The 20,078-nt window shown below is 44.2% G+C and overlaps 1 protein-coding gene across 2 annotated transcripts in view; it reads right to left on the bottom strand.

Moving 5' to 3' along the window:
• SH3BGR (SH3 domain binding glutamate rich protein) overlaps nt 1-20,078 on the bottom strand; it is a 66,990-nt gene that overhangs the window by 16,738 nt on the left and 30,174 nt on the right. For both annotated transcript variants that reach the window (XM_090060903.1, XM_090060893.1), the window contains exon 3: nt 3,596-3,676. In XM_090060903.1, coding sequence (XP_089917029.1) covers nt 3,596-3,676 — 81 coding nt within the window. The remainder of the gene's footprint in view (nt 1-3,595; nt 3,677-20,078) is intronic.

Here is a 20,078-nt window from a genome sequence, read left to right as displayed (position 1 = left end):
TTATATTGGGGAAAAATTCTTAGAAATTAGGGAGACATCTGCCCTGTCTTATCTCTCTACCTTGCTAACACCAGAGACCAGTGATTCTCAGCAGCATCCTGGATACCTTGAGATCCTTTCAAGGGTGCCACACTGTGCTACACAATGTTAGCACTGTTAAGCATGCAAACATGATACACAAGATAAACCCAGAGATTTCAAATAGAAATCCATAGTGTTCAAATCATTAAGACCTACTGTGGGCTTTCTGAGTTCTTAGCAGCAGAAGAATTGCTCTGTTATTTTTCTGTAGTCAAAAAATGAGTGAAAATTAAGAGCTGGCATTTTTCAAGGTGATCCTTGAGTCTAACGAAGTGCCTTGAGTCTGAAAAGGTTAGAGTCAGGGTCATAAACTGAAGTATATGAACCCAAATCACCAGATTTACTAAATGTATTGTTCACAGTTCAGATGCATAAATCTAAGCTACTGAATTTATACAAGAGGCCTGAGCCAAAGTCCACTGAAATCAAAGGAAAACTGGTTATTGACTTGAATGATCTTGGCATCATACCTAAAGCATAGCCATCTACTACATTCAGGCCTGAAATCAAGTGGGGGTTTTTTGTTCATTTATTTGTTTGGTTGGTTGGTTGAAAGTTAGGATTACAATAGAACTAGTTTAAGATCTCCTTTTAACCCACGTAAGTGAGGAGGCATTGCACAGTAACAGAATAAAGAGAATAACAACCATTTGCCTTCTCTCCAGAGGAGTATAAAATTGTATTACTCATCCCTGTTTAATGATACTGTGGGAAATATAACAATGAGGTATGGGAGACAGGGAACCAGAAATATATAAGCAGGCTGAATATTCCTAAGATAATCAACCTATTTTCTGATTTCTGTACAATGCTGTCATGTGGCCATAAAACCCTCTGAAAAGAGTAATTATATACTTAGCTTTTATTTAAAAAAAAACAAACAAGTGTTTGTTCCAATTTTACAAAGACCTGCTCAGATGCTTAATGTTAAGCATCAGTGTTTCCACTGAATTCAGTTGAAGTACTAAAATGGCAAATATGATTAAGTGGTTTTTTAATTGGAATTTGGCAGCAATTTAAAAACAATCATCAATTAATTATTTGTATTACAGTTATCATCTATAGGAACCTGAATAATGAGCTGGGATCCTGCTGGGTGAAACACCATACAAACACAAAACAAAGCTATTCCTGCACCTAAGAGTTGGCAATTTAACTGTATAATGAAAACAAAAGAGGGATACAACAGACAGCCAGAACACCTCAGGCAATGCTGGTCAGTATAAGGAGCAGTGAGCATGGCACATGAGGTTCATACTAATCATCATAAAGCCTTAGTAGTGAGATTCAAATGTATTGTAAGGGAGAGGCAGGTAAGGTTCTTCAGGTAAATGTGATATCTTTTATTAGACCAAGTTATTGGGGAAAAGTTCTTGGCAAGCTTTCAGGCACAGTCACCCTTCTTCAGGCATAGGGGTCTTTGCTATACTGAGGCACCAAGGAATGAAAAAAGGGAAATTCATTGTAAGGGAGATGCACAACAACAGACTTACAGTCTTTATGAAGTTTCCACGTCATAGTTAAAATAAACAAACATTGTGTATTAGTAATGGTTTAAAAGAATTAGGCAATCACTAGCACTGGGAGATTATGTTATTAAACGGCTAGCATATCTGCCAGATGTGACACATTACTTTCACCTGATGGTTGATTCAGACTTACTGTGAAATGGGCATGTCATAACACTAGCTGGTGGCATGAATTTAGAGAGAAGCTGGAGCAGCACAAGGAGGTCACTTGTATGGCAAACTATAGCTAGTGAAGAGGCTGGAAATGCCTCTACCATAAAAGCTAAGAATACGTCTATGTCCTGGTTTCTCTCAACATCAGAAAAAGATTTTCTAAAGAATGAGATGTAAAGATAGTTCCAATATTTACATGTTTTCAAAAATCATCTAGGGGTATGGACAAACAAAATGTTTATACTCATGTAAACAGCTTTAAATAGGTGTACCTATGTCCAAGCCATTATGTCTAAGTCAGAGGTAAAGTTATATTGATGTATCCAGAGTTGGATAACTGTGCATCACCTAGACTGATGTATAATACACCAAAATAATTGTACCTCTGACTTTTCCAGCTTTCTGATCTGAAATGTAATCTCCTTGAAAGAGTAGTTTAATCAGTAAGAACTGTTCTTGCTTGCTACAAATAGTACCAAAAGTTATTAATCTGGCAAAATATATAAAGCATATTTTTTTTAATAAAGTTGTCCTGGACTCAAAATTGCAATTGCTTCTGCTGTAGCATAGGACTGAATAAATGCTTTAAAATATTACTTGGATCCAGACAAACAAGCTAGCAGAGCAATGCATGAAGGAGCAGATGATACATGAAGTGAGAGGACAGAAAAAAATGCAATTTTTTAATTCTATTGATTATCCCCCTTATAATAAGTAGCACATGTAACTCCTGTAATCCCTTAACGGCTTTGCAAATATTACCCAAATTAATTTTCAAATGAATCTTGAGTGGCAGGCAAGCAATTATTACTATGCCTACTGTACAGGTGGAAAAGCTGGAGAAAAAAATGTAAAGCACTTGCTTCAAGCCAGAGATTGACCAGTCACAGATACAATAATTATTAATAATTTTTTTCTTAGGTACCACTTTTCATCTGTAAATCTCAAACCACAATACAAAAGCAATAAATATCATGTTTCCCATTTTTCTAGATAGTGGGAAAGGTGCTCAAACAAGTGCTTTACCCAGAGACACCTAAGAAGGCCGGCACAAATTAGAACCCAGGTCTCAAGTTCCTGTGTCTGTATTTTAGCCACTAACCACAGCCAAAAATTGCAAGAGCTTAGCACTGCCACTCTGACTCACACACTCTCTTGAGGCATGACACTTCTCAGTCATGATAAAGGCAGCAAAATTTGATTATGATCAAATCTGACCTAAAGACAGAGTCCTAAAACCCTTAGATAAACATGGGACAAAGCAACACAACTTCTGTAAAGGAAAAAACCATGCCTCTTGCTTGAAACATGTGAGTGCATCAACAATATATAGCAGATGGAGAAGGACAGGTAGAGATGCAATGTATTTATACTTTCCAGAAGGCCTTATGGAAGTCTTTCCTCATGTGACCTTTTCTAGATTTTATACCATCACAACAGCGTTCTCATGCAAAGTATTACCCAAAGGTTAGCATAATGAGGGAGATGTGACTCCCCCATCACTTAATGTAACCTGTGGATTTAATTAGGTGTATGTGTATTGTTTCAAAGCTGACCATGGCAAAAAGGTTTATTATTCTTTATTTAAAGTAGTGAAGGATACATTTTAACAAATCCATGGTAAAAGAAGAGAAATTAGAATATTTTCAATGGCAAAGACTGCCTCTTTTTTCTTTAAAAAGACTTTCCTGCAACCCTGTGTCAACTGATATCTTATAGCAGCACTTGCAACTGTTCATTATTTTATAGGATGAGTCAATTCCTTCCTTAATTTTTTGCTAAATAGAAATAAATCGGACACAAGTGCCCTAGCAACGGACACAAGTTCATACCTTTGTGCCTGGAGGGGGAGCAAGACCCAGGAATGAATAAATAATATTTTCTTCTTTGGCAGAGAAGAAGGATTCAAAATCCTAAAAAAGGAATGAAACAAACAACAATAAATTGGAAAAAAAAAATGCAAAAAAATTAGATATCAGCATTAAAGAGTAAACACAAAATCCTTATTCAGTATGATCAAAATTACTTCTCACGCCAATAAGGCTTTGTACAATCTGAGCTGCAAAAAGGAGTATTTAGAACAGTGATTCTCAGCCAGGATGCCATAGACCCCTTGGTTGCCATGAGACCCCTTCAAGGGTGCCATGAGGGTGCCACACAATGTGAGAATTGTTAGGGGTGCAAACATGATTCACATGATAAATGCAGAGATGTCAAATTTGAAACCATACTGTTATAAATAGTCTGTCCTGTTGTGATCTTCCTGAGTTCTTTACAACAGAAAGATTGATCTATTATTCTTCTATAGTAAAAAAAAATGAGTGAAAATTAAAAAAGGCATTTTCCAAAAGGTGTCTTGCGTCAATCCAGGGTTGCCACAAGACTATCAAGGGGTGCCTCAAGTCTATAAGGCTAGGGATAGAAGTTACGCATAAGCCAGTTTAAGTGATCAGAAACTGGTTTAACTGTGTAACAGAACAGGAGCCCAGTGCACATAAACCAGTTTCAAAATGGCCAAAACTAGTTTAAGATAAACCTGGTTGAATGTAGTATCAGACTTAACTGACTTAGGTCAACCCAATTTATGCAACTTCTGTCCCAGGCAGGCCCCTTACTAATTCAAGTTAAATTACAGGACCCCAGCATCCCAGGATGCTTTGCAGCTCTGGGCTGGACTGGGCTGTCTCCTCCAGAGAGCAAGGTTGGCCCCACCCCTCTGCTTCCTAGCCTGAGCACTGATGGCTGGCTGACAAGAGGTTGGGGGTGGGAAACTTAGCTGGGGACTGCAGCCTGGTCTGCCAGCAGAGGCGGGGAGGAGGAGGAGCCCCTGCCAGACTTTTCCTCACTGGAGCAGAGAAGGCAGGGGCATGAGGAGGGGCGCAAGGGTGGCAACAGCCAGAGATGGATTGCTCCTCCCAGGCAAACCCCGGCTGAGGTTTGGAGTCTGGGAGAGGCTTTAATCCCTGCTTTCCTGGCTCAGTGTGAGGTATTGGCAAAGACCTGACACACTCATCACATATATGTGGGGAAGGTGGAGCTAAGGGAACAGAAGAGGGACTGCTTGGGCTGGTGTGACCAAAGAAGGCAGAGAACTAAATTAACATTATAAAATGGCAGGAGACCAACAGACTCTGCCCCTCCCTCCTCTGGTAGAGACTAAGGCAAGCTGTTGACAAGGGGAAGGAGAGGGGGCATAATTGCCCTCAGCTCCCCCAGGTCACAGGGAATCAGGACTGGAGGGACTGTTCCTCTACCACCTGTAAGCACAGGGCCAAGGACCGGACTGAGAGGTGTGAAGTGTTAGCTAAGACCTGGTGCAATCATCAGCACATATACATGCTGGAGATGGAGCTAGGGGAGCAGGAGAGGGTCCCAGACTGCTTGGGCTGGTGTGATCAAAGAAAGCAGTGAACTACATTTACATTATACAACAAAACCTATAAAAGGTGAGAGACTGGACAACCTAAGCAGAGACAAAAGTCATTGAATGCATGAGAGTCCTGCCAAAGGTGCTATACGTGACAAGCATAGTAATGTCAAGGCACCCAAGGGGTGCAAGTGCACCTATAAAAACCCAAGTAGAGATGAGGCCTGTGGGATCTCCACTCTACCACCTAAGACCCCCAGCTGATTGCCCCAGAAGGACTTTCTGAATACCTGGCAGTAAGGAGACACTCTGCCCTCAGGAATAGATAAGACTTATACAAGACTTTCTCTTGTCTTCTTGGTTTATTACATTCCATTTTCATAGCTATCATAGACATTAGGGCTGGAAGGGACCTCAGAAGATCATCAAGTCCACCCACCCAAAGGGCAGGAAGTCAGCTGGGGTCATGGGTCCCAGTAAGATAAGCATCCAATTTGCTCTTGAAGATGTTCACTATAGGTGCTTGAACCACCTCCAATGGCAGGTTGTTCCAGACCTTGGGGGCTCGGACAGTAAAGAAATTCTTCCTTATGTCCAGCCTGAAACAGTCTTGCAGTAGTTTATGACCATTTGACTTTGTCATCCCTTGGGGCGCTCCAGTGAACAAATGTTCCCCCAGATACTGGTGGTCACCCCTGATAAACTTGTAGGTGTCCACCAGATCACCCCTGAGCCTGTGCTTTTCCAGGCTAAAGAGCCCCATGGCTCTCAACCTGTCATTGTAAGTCCTGGTTTTCTGACCTCTGATCATGCACATGGCTCTTCTCTGGACTCTCTCAAGCTTCTCCACATCCTTTTTGAATTGTGGAGCCCAAAACTGGATGCAGTACTCCAGTTGCAGCCTCACCAAGACTGAGTACAAAGGGAGAATGATGTCCTGGGATTTGCTCGAGAAGCATCTATGGATGCAAGCCAGCGTTTTGGTCGCTTTAGTAGCTGCAGCATCGCATTGAAGGCTCATGTTCATCTTGTGGTCAATGATGACCCCCAAGTCTCTTTCTTCCGTAGTGCTAGCCATTTTAAGTTAGTCTAAGTAGTGTGTGCTCTCAGTGTGTTTTCCTGGGATGTATATTAGCTTAGGTAAAGATTTTTGGTTGTTCTTTGTTGTGTGCTTGAGGTTGCAAACTGCTGTGTTCAATACGTGATTGCTTCAGAGAAAGGACTATTCTTATTCAAGCTTTTATGAATTCAGTGCCACTGCCTTCTTCCCCACCTGCACCCTCCTCAGTCTGGCAGTCTGAAGTGGGGGGAGAGAAGGGGAGGAGAAGAGGGATGGGGTCTCCTGTGGACCAGGGAGGGGATTTAAACTCCTATCCTTTAGGGGCACATCCACACTTGCAAGCATGTGCGCTTGCAACAACTCAAACAGAAGTGGTGCAAATTTGAGCTGGGGCTTTTCACCTCTGCACACATGCCTGGACACACACTTTGTTGTGGAGCAAATTGTGCCACTTGGGGCAAAATAACCCTGCCTGGCTCCTCCCAGATCTGCAACCAGGGGGAGATAGAGCCCTAGGCCAGCACCTGTGCTGTCTCCAGCAGTATAAAAATCTGCCCTGTCCTCGCCCTATCAGTACAAAAAGTTGCCCTAGCAAGTAATTCAGGGCAACTAGCTCTCAGGAGCTTCTGGGGCCTAGCCAACTGGTACCTGGGGACACTCCCCCTTGTGCCAGCTGGACTGCTGAACCACCCCTGAGAGTTCCCTGCACCCTCTACCCACTGCAACAGTCTGGCAGTGGGGGCTGCTGCCTGGCTGTGACCTGCTGTGCACCTGCCAGACCTAGATGGGGACTGCACAGCCAGTAGAGGCATCTGCACCTCTGGCCAGCTGCCAGCGGGCTGTGGTTGCAGTGTTGGCCTTTGTGCGGCTCTACTGCCTTGTGTGTCCCCCGCCCAGCCATCTGGGCGGCTATTGACCGGAAGATGTTCCCAGTGTGGTGGCCTGTTTTAAACTGTCAAAGCATGTCCTCCTGGCCCCAACTGGCCAGGAGGTCAGCCACCTTCAGCTGGGTCCAAGATACCAGCTCTGAGCAGGCAGGGTCCTCCATAGCAGGAATTCTGGTGTTGCCTATTTGAAAACTGAAAAATCCCTGATAAAAAAATCCTGAAGTCACTCTGTAGAATACCCCAAAATCCATGTTCCGCCACAATTAAAACAAAAGACCGCTATATGTAGAGAGAGAGAGACAGAGACTGCAATCAGTTGGGCATGTTTTATTGATATATCTACAGTGTTAAAGCAATTTGGAAGCCTACCAGTGTCTCTATCATCATAATAAAATGAATTCTAAATACCAATATGGCAGCCAGAGCATCTCTTTGGCAGACCCATCCTCCAGTTACCTCAGGGCACAGTCTGGGATCATGCCTTGCCCCCCTTTTTTTCACTCTGGTTTTATTTGACCCCTGGATATCCAGAGATCTAATTTTACCACCATGCTGCAGACTTGCAGTGACAGGACCCTTGTCCTGTTCCTGCACATGCCTCTTGCATCATCTCAAAGGGGTTTGAGATGCTGCAAGAAGCATGTGCGGGCTCTGGATGCGTCCTGGGAGCTAGCCCTGGGCTGGGGCCTGGCCATACCCCCTCCGCTGGAGTAGGGGGGGAAGAAAAGATTTGGAGTGCTTGGCAGGCTGGAAGGCATGCTTTAACAGCCCCAGCTTCTGGCCTGAACCACTGCAGCCATGTGGCTACATTTCCTGAATCAAAAGGGAATGTCTGTTCACTTGCTTCTCAGTTTAATCTCTGCAGTTTAGACTAACATGCAAAGACTGAATCAATTCAGCTTTGGGCTTTTTGACTCTCTACACTTAGCCTCTAGGTTGAAAACCATTGTTTTAGATAAACAAATATTTTAGCCACTTGAGAAAATGAACAAATAGGCAAATCTCCAAAAAAAATTAAACTGTGATTGTATTACACTCATACCCTAGTAAAATGAAGTAACACAATCATTTTGCCACAACCAAGCAAAGCTGAGAGTTAAATATTAAGACCAACAGCACCTTATTATGACCTTTGTTATAGCTGCTTAAGAAGAACATTATGAATTAAAGCTGTAATGGCACAAATACAAGGGGAATTTACGGTTAGGTCAAATACCTGTTGAGAGAAAGTGGGCACTGTTTGTATTAAGTAAAGGGACTCTGATTAAATAGCGTTACAGGCATATCTTTATAGAAGGCCTATCCAAGGTCATATGCCCACTCTGACTTTGAGTAAAGGACAGCAGGGAAGCAAATACTGGCTGAAATGCTTTGTCTAGATGGAATTGCAAAATGAAGGGACAAAGAGGTAACATAAATTCTCTCCCCTTTACACAAGTCTCCTTCATTCCACTATCTAAACACCTCAAAATCTTTAATCAGTTATTCTCACAACACATCTATGAATCAGGAAAGTGCTATTTTCTCTGATTTGCAAATCAGGGGCTGAAGCACAGAGTACGTGCCATATAGTCTCAGCTAATGTAAATTTACATACCATAGCTCCACAGAAGTGATAGACACACCCTAGTTTATACCTCCTGAGGTTCTTGTCTTAGGAATTTTTCTGAGCAAACACAGAAAGTCATTACAAAACAAAGGCAGACTACTGACTTCCAGGCAGGTCTCTTGAGTGAACCAGGGGGCAGCCTCTCTATCTCCTAAGGTTCTGGCTCCTTTTACCTTTTCTTTTATGCTCTCCCTATTCATAGCCCCACTAAGTCCTGGCACCTCCTGTTCAACCACCTCCTATTTCTAACCAAATTCACCATATATCAGATCAAGCCTAGTGGCTTCTTAACCTGGCAGGGGAAATACCATGTATCCGTGTCCAAGAGGGCAGTTTCCTCAACCACTTTGCAGGAGAACTGCTCTTTTGGCGTGGTTCAGTACCCGCCAAGGTGCAGTGGCTTTAAGCCCAGTTTATGGAAATGGGAGTCTCCTCCCTTGCTTGCTCCAAGGGCTTTATGGCTAAGGGCAAGCAAAACTTGGGGACATCTGAACCCCAAGCCTCTGGGCTTAGGCCTGCAAGTAGGATGCCTGCCAAAGGTTTTGGAAACATCTGAAGCCCCAGGTGTGGGTGGAGGATGTTTGCCAGTAGTAGGGCCACTTATGGTTCTGGACTCTTGGATTTGGAATTAGTTTTGGCTAATGCAGAGAATTCAAGGTTTGAGGGGCCCAATCCTATGTAGGAATTCCTGGATTATGCAGGAACAAGTCCCTCAAGCCCAGGAAATCCTGCCCAGGGCAGCCAGAAAGTGTGGGGAGCTCCAGGCTGCCTGTGTTCTCTCACAATAAAGCTAAAAGGTGTCTGCTGCAATAAAGCAGCAGAAACTATTACCACCTTTTACTGAGCCACAAATTTGGGCCGGTTTTGGAACAACTGGTATAAACCAGGGGCATCAAACTCATCCAGCCCCATGAGCTGGAGGACTGGCATGGGGCCAGTCCATGGGCTGTACCAGACCTACAGACTGGCCCCATGCCCCAGCATGTGTCCTTGAGGGGCCAGAGTAACATGTGCTGCATGCAACAACTGCTCCACTACCCTGGGATGTGAGCTGGAGCAGACAGTGTATGTGGTGCATAGGGCCATCCAGCATACTCTGCATGTTGCCCTTGGGTCACTATGAGACAGCACCAGAGCCAATAGTTCTGACCCTGGCCTGCTGTGACAAGCCTCCTAGGGCCTGTGGTCTCTGGTTTTCCTAGTTCCTGGCCCCAGTTTGGTTCTGTCCCTGTACTCTGGCTTTGGATTGCCTTTTCAATCTGTTTCCTGACCCTGCCTGAGTCTGTTCTTAAACTTTGACCTGTAGATCAAGGGTTCTCAATTCCTGGACTGCAACCCAGTGCTGGGCTGCAGTGGGTCAGCTGCCAGTTCATAGCACATTCACCTGCCACACTGAAAGTGGCCACAGACCAGCAAACCATGGCACCCCAAGCCAGGCAGAGAGGCTGCAGCTCTTTTTACAGGTCCTGCGGCAGTACAGAGTTTGGTCCAACCCTGCCACGTGGCGGGGTGGGGGTATCCTTTCCTGTCTTCCAGCTGGAAATTCCCGTTGCAGTTGGCTGTGACTGCTGGGCCATGGTTTGCTGGGCCGCAGCCACTTCTGGCCCACAGTTTCCTGGGCTGCAGCATAAAAATTTTGGGAACCCCTGCTGTATATTATCCCTTGGACTTGGTAACTTGGCATGTGATTCCAAGACCCTGCCCCCTAGCCTGTGTCTTGGACTCTACCCCTGCATTTTTTTCCATACCTGGTGAATTGGATCCTGAACTCTCACCTGACCTCTGGCATCTGCCCACCATCAGTGGCCTAAGCATTAGGCCAGAATGCCTACAATCCATCCCTCATACAGACGTCTGTTTGTCTCTCCTTTGTGCTACCATCAAAATTGTTATAGTGCACAAAGGAAACATTGGTTTGCACCCTCAGAGAAGGAAAAGCATGCAAGTCAAGACAGAAAAGTAAGACATTTCAAGGTTTGGAAGCCATCCTACAAGCCAAAGGGAATGGAGTCCTAACTTTTTATAACAATTTCCAAAGTGTACAATGAATGGATCTATTATTAATGATTAACCTCCAAAAGTATATGTCTTTTTTGGTAATGCCTTGCAGTCAAGGATGATTGTCTGCCAAGTTTGACAGACTCTACTGCAGCTCAGACATGTTTCTGTGTGGGTTGGGAGGCACTAGATTCTTGATTTGGTCCATGACATGCTGTTTCTGCTGCTCCCACTTTACCAACTCCTGTTGTTGTTGTCAAGTTTCAAAGTACTGAGATCCCTGCAGCAAACACTTCCTACATTTGGGGAGGTCCTAGGCAGTAGCTTCCCATGAGTTGACATCAATGTTGCATTCTTTTTAAGTTGTCCTTGAGGATGTCCCTGATGCGCTTTCTCTATCCACCTCTGAGCGTATGCCTTGGCTGAGCTGGAGAATAAAACTTGCTTCGGGAGCCTGGAGTCAAACATCTGGATGACATGGCTGGCCCAACAAAGTTGATGCCAGATGATCATTGCCTCAATACTCATGGTGTTTGCTTGCAGGAGGACGCTAACATTGGTACATCTATCTTCCCACTGAATTCAAAGGATCTTCTGCAGGCAGAACTGATGGTACTTCTCCAACAATTTTAGATATTTCCTGTATGTTGTCCATGTCTCAGCTCTGTACAATAAGGTGGGGATCATGACTGGTTGATAAACCATGACTTTGGTTTCAGATCTGATGTTGCAATCTTCAAACACCCATTTCTTCAGGTGTCCAAAGACTGCACTTGCCTTGAACCAGATAAGCATATGTGACACTGTACTGACTGGTAAAAAAGCAGACTTCTGCCCTAGTATATGTATGTCTTAGTGCCTAGAGCGTTTCACATAGACACAGACTATAATAATGGGCAGTGCATGACTGCACCACCTGCCAGCACAGATGGGGACTTTTTGTCACAAGGAAACAGTAAACTTACTGGAGCTCCCAGAAGCAATATGCCTGCTGCAGTGCTCCTGTTATTACTTGCTTTGTGGCTGGCCCAGGCATTTGTTAACACTAACGTCCAGCCTCACTCTCATGCCCTTTGGAGTAAGAGGGATAGACCATTCTCTGCACTTCCCAGAGTTCAAGGGTAGAAATTTAGCCTAGGCTTCTTAGGGTACTTATAGACATTTGGGGTGGTTAGGGGGAGGTTAGATCAAGTTAAATGGCCACCTCATCTAAGGTAATTTGGTATGGTGGGGGCTAGTGGGAGGAGGTTTGAGGGGATTGGGAAGCCAGGCAGACTCCAGGGGGGGATCAGGGGTGGCAAGCAGGGTCTGTGGGGAGCATTGGAAGAGCTAATAAGGTCCATGAGGAGGGTTGGGGGGATCAGGGGCCTAACAGGGTCTGCAGGAGGGGAGATCAGGGAAGCAAATGGGGTCCATGGGTGGAATCAAGGGAGCTATCAGGGTCTGCAGGTGAGATTAGAGAGACATGGGGAGCAAGCAGGGTCCATAGGGGAGATTGAAGGGATCAAGGGGACAAGTACAACTTCCCAGGAGTGCTTGGGGAGTCAGAGAAGGAGCAAATGAGATCTGCAAGGGGGATGGGGGGGATCTGGGGAGCAAGCAAGGTCAATGGGAGAGACTGGGGGGGCAGTCACAGTTCACCAGGAAGTCTTGAGGGATTAGGGGGCAAGCAGGGTCTGCAGGAGGGTTGGTGTGGTCTGGAAAGGTTTGGCAGGTTCAAGGGGGCCTAGCTGAATATTCAAGGACTTGGGAGGATGGTGGGGGGACACTCTCTCCCCCTGGTCCAGGGGTTGTTTTTAGCCCTCAAACCCCCTCCTCAACACACCCCAGATGAACAACCTCCCCCTCTGGAGAGCCTACCCCCCCCACACACACACATTCTGCCCACCCATCCTCCAATGTCAACTTACTTCCTTGGCTGCCTGCACCAGCAAATGCTAAGTAAACCAGCACCAGGTGTGGCTTGCAGGATGGGGGATTTGGCAGTCTTCACCCAATATGGCCCCTGAAAGTGCTCTACAGCTGTAACCAAACACAAGTGCATGGCTATGGAGCACTTTAAAAGGGCCCAATCCTATGACAATTGTTGGGCAGAAACATGAGCCCTACTTTTCTGTGGGCAAGGAGAACTATGCAATTAACCCACAGTACTCATCCAATATCAGTCAGAAGCTTTATTGAATACAAAAATAAGAGAAGGATTCACTAAAAACAAAACAATCAATCAACTTACGACTGCCAGTATATAAGCAGGCAGTTACAAAAACTGAGTGTGTTGTCATGAATCTCACCATGTCACAGTCTGTCTAGAGCTGTGAGCCAGGAGTCACTCTCCTCAGTCAGCCTCACTGAGTGAGCTTCTTGAGTTGCGCTGCTCCAGTTCTGAGGGCTTGATCTTTTCTCTCAGAAATTTATGCAGATGGTACGAAAGGCAAACAACAAACATCTCACTTGCTTACTGTTATTTAACCATTTAGTAACATCGTCATCATTAATACTAGCCAAGCTTGTTATATAATATTTGGCTTATAAATCCTAAATTTACAATAACACAACCTTACACACCTGAAATATTTTCCTATTATTTTCCTGTCCCCACACTAGTTAGTCCCAGTGGTCACCATGTTATGGTTTTATTTACAATTTTATTGTTCTTGTTGTTCCCAGGCATTTTACTAGGATTAACTTTAGGCCAATCATTGACAATCATTAACTAAATCATCTAAAAAAAATTCTAAAAGCTCTGACAACTTAATAGAACCACATTTAATTTTCCTCACAACAACAATCTGAACCCCCGTTGCTTGAGGGTTCAGATAAAGATGCTCCAAAACAGAGTGCCTTCAATAACTTTTGTGCATAATGGGAGCAGGGCTGGGCTGATGCAGCTGAGCCCTGCTTCCAGCACTGTCTTTGGAATGGTAGGGGGGGAAGGATGTAGAGGGAATTCAGTCTGGGGTTTTTTTAGCCAGTGCTGAAGGCTGGGGTGGCTGGATTGGTTGGGGAGGGGGGCTTCTGAAGCACTCTGCAGCCATGCACTCATGTTTTGGTCACAGCTATAGAGTGCTTTCAAGGGCCAGATCAGGCAAAATTTTTCACATCTGTCCATATAAGGTCAAGTCAGAATGTGGAACAGCAATGTATGAGAAACTAGGACAAGGGTTATAACAGCAGAGTTATGAGATGTACATGATACATGTACATTCTGTTCATTCCTCTTTGGATAAAAGAAATAATGCAATATTCTACATTTATACATAAAATATTTCAAATGGATGACTAGACCCAGCATCACAACAGATGTTGCTTAAAGATAGCACCCACAGTAGACAGAAAGAAAAGCAACTTCAATACATTGCTAAAAATTAATTGTATTTTGCACAAAGACTGAGAGTTGCCACCATAGGCGATGCGAAGTGGGAGCATGTGCCCCACCTGACAGGGCTGCCGCTAACACCGCCACTAGCATACGCAGGTACTCGCCAGCTCTGCCCCTGCTGCCAATGCCCAGACGCAGAAGGCACCAGTCACCCATTGTTGCCACTGACATTTCAGTTAACCAAGCACAACTGTAGAAAAAAATCAAGTCAAAGCTTATTTCACAGTAAGCAATATTCCAATCAGATTATTTGCAATATAAAATCATACAGTTTGTCATATATTATGTATGATTCTTTGCTTGATTGATGTAGAAATGTGAGGCTCACTTAGCTATTTCAGAAACTAGGAACCAAAGCCAAGATTTGTCATAACTGGGGACATTCCTTAAAAATAAGTTGGCAATCTATTCTGAGATCCAGCTCAAACTGTAAACAGAAAGCTGTTTTTCAGTTCCATTTTAGAAGTTTTCTTTGTCAGGAGAAACAAATGAAGGAAAACAGCATAAAGTGCTCAATATTTGTTTGAAAGTGACACAGACACACCCACACACCTAGGCACCAAGAGGAAAAAAAGGTTAAGAAAGAGTTTTTTAAAAAAAAGATCATTCCCAGCATTAATGGTTTAGAATGGATGATGAAACTTATGCACCTGAGGTACAGCCATGTATAATACATAAGCATTCCAGTGGCAATGCCAAAATATCCAAAAGAAAGCAAGAATCCAGGCACCTATATAATAACTTTAAACTTGTCTGAGCCCTTCAAAAAGCTTTCTCTGGGTTCCCAACTCTGTTTGAATCTGTTCCAGGAGGTTTTATCACTTAATGAGGACATTAATGACTGATCTACTGTACTGTACTCAGGGAGGCAAATGAACATCACTATTACACTTTAAAATCCCACTGGACTACTATATAAATTGGATTCCACATTTTATTTATTCTAATAAATGCCTTATCATTTATCTCTCAGGTGACTCTCAGCAGTCTCCTGGTGATTTATATCTAATTCCTGGAGACTCTAGGGCAATCCTGGAGGGTTGGTAACCCTGTTTCTCACTTTCATCTATGGCAGCAGTTCCCAAACTGTGTCGCAACCCTGAATTGAGTGAGGAGGAGTGGAGGGCTGTGGGTTGGGAATGAGGGGGCAGGAGCCATAAATGGGGTCATGCTGAGGAAAAGTTTAGGAAGCACTGATCTACAGGATAGTTTTTTTCACCAATGTATTTGTAAGGAACTTCCACTTTTACAGTGAACTGTAGCATGAGACAGGAGTGTAGGTTGTAGCCATGTTGATCTAAGGACATAGGCAGACAAGGGTCTTTGGGTGAATCTGATATCTTTTATTAGACCAACTTAAATAGTTGGAAAAAATATGTAAGAAAGCTTTTGGGTTTAAAAACCCTTTGTCAGGCTAAGGAAGTTTCTACACTTGGTGTGTGCTCTTCCTGGATGGAATGAAAAGTAAAGAAGCCAGAGGCTGGGCTGGTGCGCATGCAAGACAGGCAGTCAGCGAAGATGTAAACTGAGGAGTCAGTGGGGGACAGACAGTCTGGGTTGGGGGGAGGAGGGGGTGAACAGTGGAGAGGTACCTGGGGAATCAGATGTCAGGCAGGTTATAATGTGTCATATAAATCCAACATCTATATTTAGTCCATGATTTTTAGGATCCAGGAGGTTGATGAAGTGGAGTTCATAGGCTCGTCTCTGAGAAGGGATTTGTAAGTTTCCTTTGGGGATTAGAACTGAGAGATTAGAGACAGAGTGGTTTTCTTGTGAGAAATGTGGCCCCACAGGTAATATTCCTGTCCTCGATAGATTTCCAGTGTGTGTTCATTCTGGTGCGCAGTTGTTGTTTGGTCTCTCCTACATATTTTCCATCAGGGCACTTGGTGCATTGGATGAGATATTTTACATTTCTGGAGGTGCAGCTATAATCTTACAGTGGGCATTAATTTGAACAATCTTTCCAGGTGACCAGCCAATTACAAAAAAATTGAGTTCTGGCCACAGGTGCCTGTAGACGAGTGGGGACGCTGCTCCAATGCACTGTAATTACAGCACATTGGAACAGACTCAATTCATCTAATTAATGGTAATTAGCACATTCCAGCAGCCTCCACGTCTCATGTATTCAGTGTCCCCATGCTTCAAAATGACGATTGGGATACCTTAACTAAAGCTCAGCAAACACTTTTTAGTTAAAGCACCCCTGCCACCATTTTAAAGCACAGGATACTGAAGCACAGGATGCTGCAACATGAGATGTTGCAGGCACTTTAATTAGAGAGGCTCACAGAGCCACTCTAATTAAAGCACTCTCCCCCCCACAAGCAAGTGTAGAGATGCCCAAATGACCAGACTCTCTTTTATTTTTTAAGACTAATTTCAAAATTCATTTGATTTCATCTTCAAAATGCTCACTGTGACTGCTTTTTCTTTATGAAGACGATGCAGCACCCTGATGTACTCACACAAAAAGTGTTTTATAAATGCAAATATGTGTTAGCTTCCTGAACAGCTTCACACACAGAGTAAAATACTGTAGTGTTATAATTTTATGGGAAGGCAGACGAGCTGCAAAACTTTATAAGGCAATTGCTATTTCTCTACAGAGATGTTATACAGTAAATGAATTTCAAAAATCTTTATTACTAGACTGGGTGCCAAGTAATTTTGGAAAAAGTAGATCTAGTGATGGTTTCATTGGTCCAGAATGAATATAAAAATACATGTGATCTGTAATCTGCCATACTATCCTTTGATATTCATATCCTTTGATGATCTGTAATCTACCATCCTATCCATTGACATTTATATGAGAAAATAACTTGTACTGTCAACAATTCTGTTTATGAAACGCAAGTAACTAAAAAAATACATTCTCAGGCCAACAAGGTCAGTTCTGCAATTGTACTAGCATGCTACTCCTTTGTTTTCTCAAGCAATCTTAACAAATATGATTTTATATGGGCTCTGTAGTATAACAAATCACTTGTGCATCCTAGGTGATCTATAATGTTCAGTTCAGAGTACATGATATGACTTTACATTCAAGCTTTGAATAGGAAATTATACCAAATGCTTCCTTTCTGTTCACTAAAGCCATATATTTATATTCTATAGTTTTAAATACACTCATGTAGGGAGGGGGGATACTTCCCATTTTAAGAACATTTTTCCAATATAAAAGATCCTGAAGTCTAATACCTACCGGTACAAATTTTTGTCATAAAGTGATGAATTTGTATGAAGTGAGCAATACATATTCCAAAGCACTCCATGCAAAATCATCTCAATAATTTAAAAAACACCCCTTGGAACTTCTGCAGTTAATATACGTTTTTCCATTTCTTTTATAATAAAAAATAGAAGACCAACCCTATTCAAAGGCCAAGATACCTCAGACACGTACTTGCTTTGAGGGCAAATGGGTCTAGGTCAGTAGTTCCCAAACTTTTATTTCCCCGCATCCCGGTGCTGGGAGCAGTGTGCAGTGGCAGCCCAGGGACGGAACAGGGGAGCTCATCTTTTCTGTGCAGCACCACCAGCATTGCCCCCATGACCCTCATTTGGTTACTTATTATTTATCACCAATGCTAAGCATTCAAAAACCCTAAGTAAAAAGCCAAGAAAACCTAAGAAATTCCCTTTTTTCAAAAAAATCAAGAAATTTTTAAAAATAATGAATTTTGGTCACTTTTTATTTGAACATTCTGAAACAAATCAACTGCTGGTTCCTAGAAATATTTCTTTGAGAGAAGTCTTACGTTTTTGCAGATGAAAAATAGACTGAAAATTTGAATGATCACTCTAAATGATCTCAAGCATAAAAATTCCAATCTGGATTTTCATCCCTCACACCTTAAGGCAGGGATGGGCAATTATTTGGGCTGGAAGGCCATTTAAGGAAATTTGGTGAGCTGTTGAGAGCTGGGGAGGAGCTGCTGACCTGGCAGGAGAAATAGGGTCAATGGAGGCCAGGCTTAAGCCAATTGATCCTATCTGGTCCTGGGCATTTCTGCCTCGCACCCACCACCAGGGATACCAGATGGAGAGGGCAGACAAACTCTCCATGGAAACCAGCTTTAACAGAGAACCCTAGCCCTGTTACCAGAAAATGGGCCTGTCCCTTTAAGACCAGAACTTTCTGGGCACAGACTGCTGGCAGAGTATGGGGGTAAAAGCTGAGCCTGGCCAGCTAGTCAGGTGACCAGAAGGGGGCAGGCCAGAACTATAAAAACCCTGGGGTTGGTGGCAGTTGTGGTCAGCAGGTAAGGGGGAAGGAGTTTGTGCATAAGACTTCCACAGAAAGGCTTGGCTACCAGTCCAGCTGCTGTGGGACAGGAACTCCTGAGGACTCTCAGAGAAGCAACGGCAGCCCCAGAAGAAGGACTGTAACAGACAGTGGGAAGCAGAAGCACGGAGCTCTGAAAACATGTAAGCTGGATTTAATTTTTGTGTGTATGTGTGTGGTGGTTCTAGCCCATGGACATACTGTTTATATTTTTTTGATTGATTGACACCAGTGGTTTGTGGTTGAGGCTGTAGGAGAGGAGGAGGCCTCATTGGTGCCTTGGTTGCACGCTGTTCAACATCTTCATCAGTGACTTGGACGAGGAGATAAATAGCACCCTGTTCAAATTTGCTGATGACACTAACTTGTGGGGGGATGTGGGCACACTAGAAGGTAGCATCAGGCTTCAATCAGACCTAGACAGGCTACAAGGGTGGACAGATGTGAATAGGATGGGATTCAACACGGACAAGTGCAAGGTGATGCACCTGGGGAGGAACAACCGGCACCATACCTACAGGCTGGGGAACTCCCCACTTGTCAGCACGGAGGTGGAAAAGGATCTTGGAGTCATAATTGACTCCAAAATGAACATGGGTCGGCAGTGTGGGGAGGCAGTCAGCAAGGCCAACTGTACCTTGTCATGCATCCACAGATGCATCTCAAGCAGGACCAAAGAGGTGATCCTCCCTCTCTATGCGGCACTGGTCAGGCCGCAACTGGAGTACTGCATCCAGTTCTGGGCGCCGCACTTCAAGAGGGATGCGGACAGCATGGAGAGGGTCCAGAGGAGGGCCACTCGCATGATCAGGGGACAGCAGGGCAGGCCCTACGAGGAGAGGCTACGGGACCTGAACCTGGTCAGCCTCCACAAGAGAAGGCTGAGGGGGGATCTAGTGGCCTGTTATAAACTAGTCAGGGGCATTCGGGGAGTCCCTGTTCCCCTGTGCACTGCCAGGAGTGACCAGGAAGGTTTAGGTTAGATATCAGGAGGCACTACTTCACGGTCAGGGTGGCTAGGATCTGGAACCAACTTCCAAGACAGGTGGTCCTGGCTTCTACCCTGGGGGTTTTAAGAGGAGGTTGGATGAACATCTTGCTGGGGTTGTTTGACCCCAGTATTGTTTCCTGCCATGGCAGAGGGTCGGACTACATGATCTACTCAGATCCCTTCCAACCCTAGAAACTATGAAACTATGAAGAAAAATCAGATATTCATAGGAGAAGAAAACAGACAGACAGCACACAATTTTTACATAGCTCTTAACACTGAAGCAAACAATCAAAGAAGTGTCCAGTGCACGCAAGCAACAGACGGAATAAAACCCACAACACAAAAGGAGTGACATGCACACACAGACCTTTTGCAGCACAGGAAAGATCAATATGAAGCAGGCTGGAAAGGCAGGTGCCAGGTCTTCTGGCAGGAGGGAGAGGGGGAGGAGGAGAGCTAGAGCTGCAAGCCCCTTCGCTCCCAAACACAGACCCAAGCAGCCATGACATCAGTGCTGCCAGTGGAAGCAAAGAGGTGGGAGCAGTGTCTGCACCAGACATCCCTGCACCTGCACCACCTCCCCTCAGTCCAGAAGTGGGCACCAGCAGTGGAGTCACTGTCTCCTCCACCCCAATGTCATCTCTCAGCGTAAGCCTCCCACTGCCAGAGGAGGAGCTGGAGCTGGAACCAGGGATGCTGAGCACGTTGGCTCAAGCAATTCTGG

This window comes from Crocodylus siamensis, chromosome 1 (genome assembly GCF_052110815.1).
Source record: "Crocodylus siamensis isolate JL-2025a chromosome 1, ASM5211081v1, whole genome shotgun sequence".
Lineage (NCBI taxonomy): Eukaryota > Metazoa > Chordata > Crocodylia > Crocodylidae > Crocodylus > Crocodylus siamensis.
Note: the sequence above shows the minus strand (reverse complement) of the source record. Positions and strands in the feature narration are given on the sequence as shown.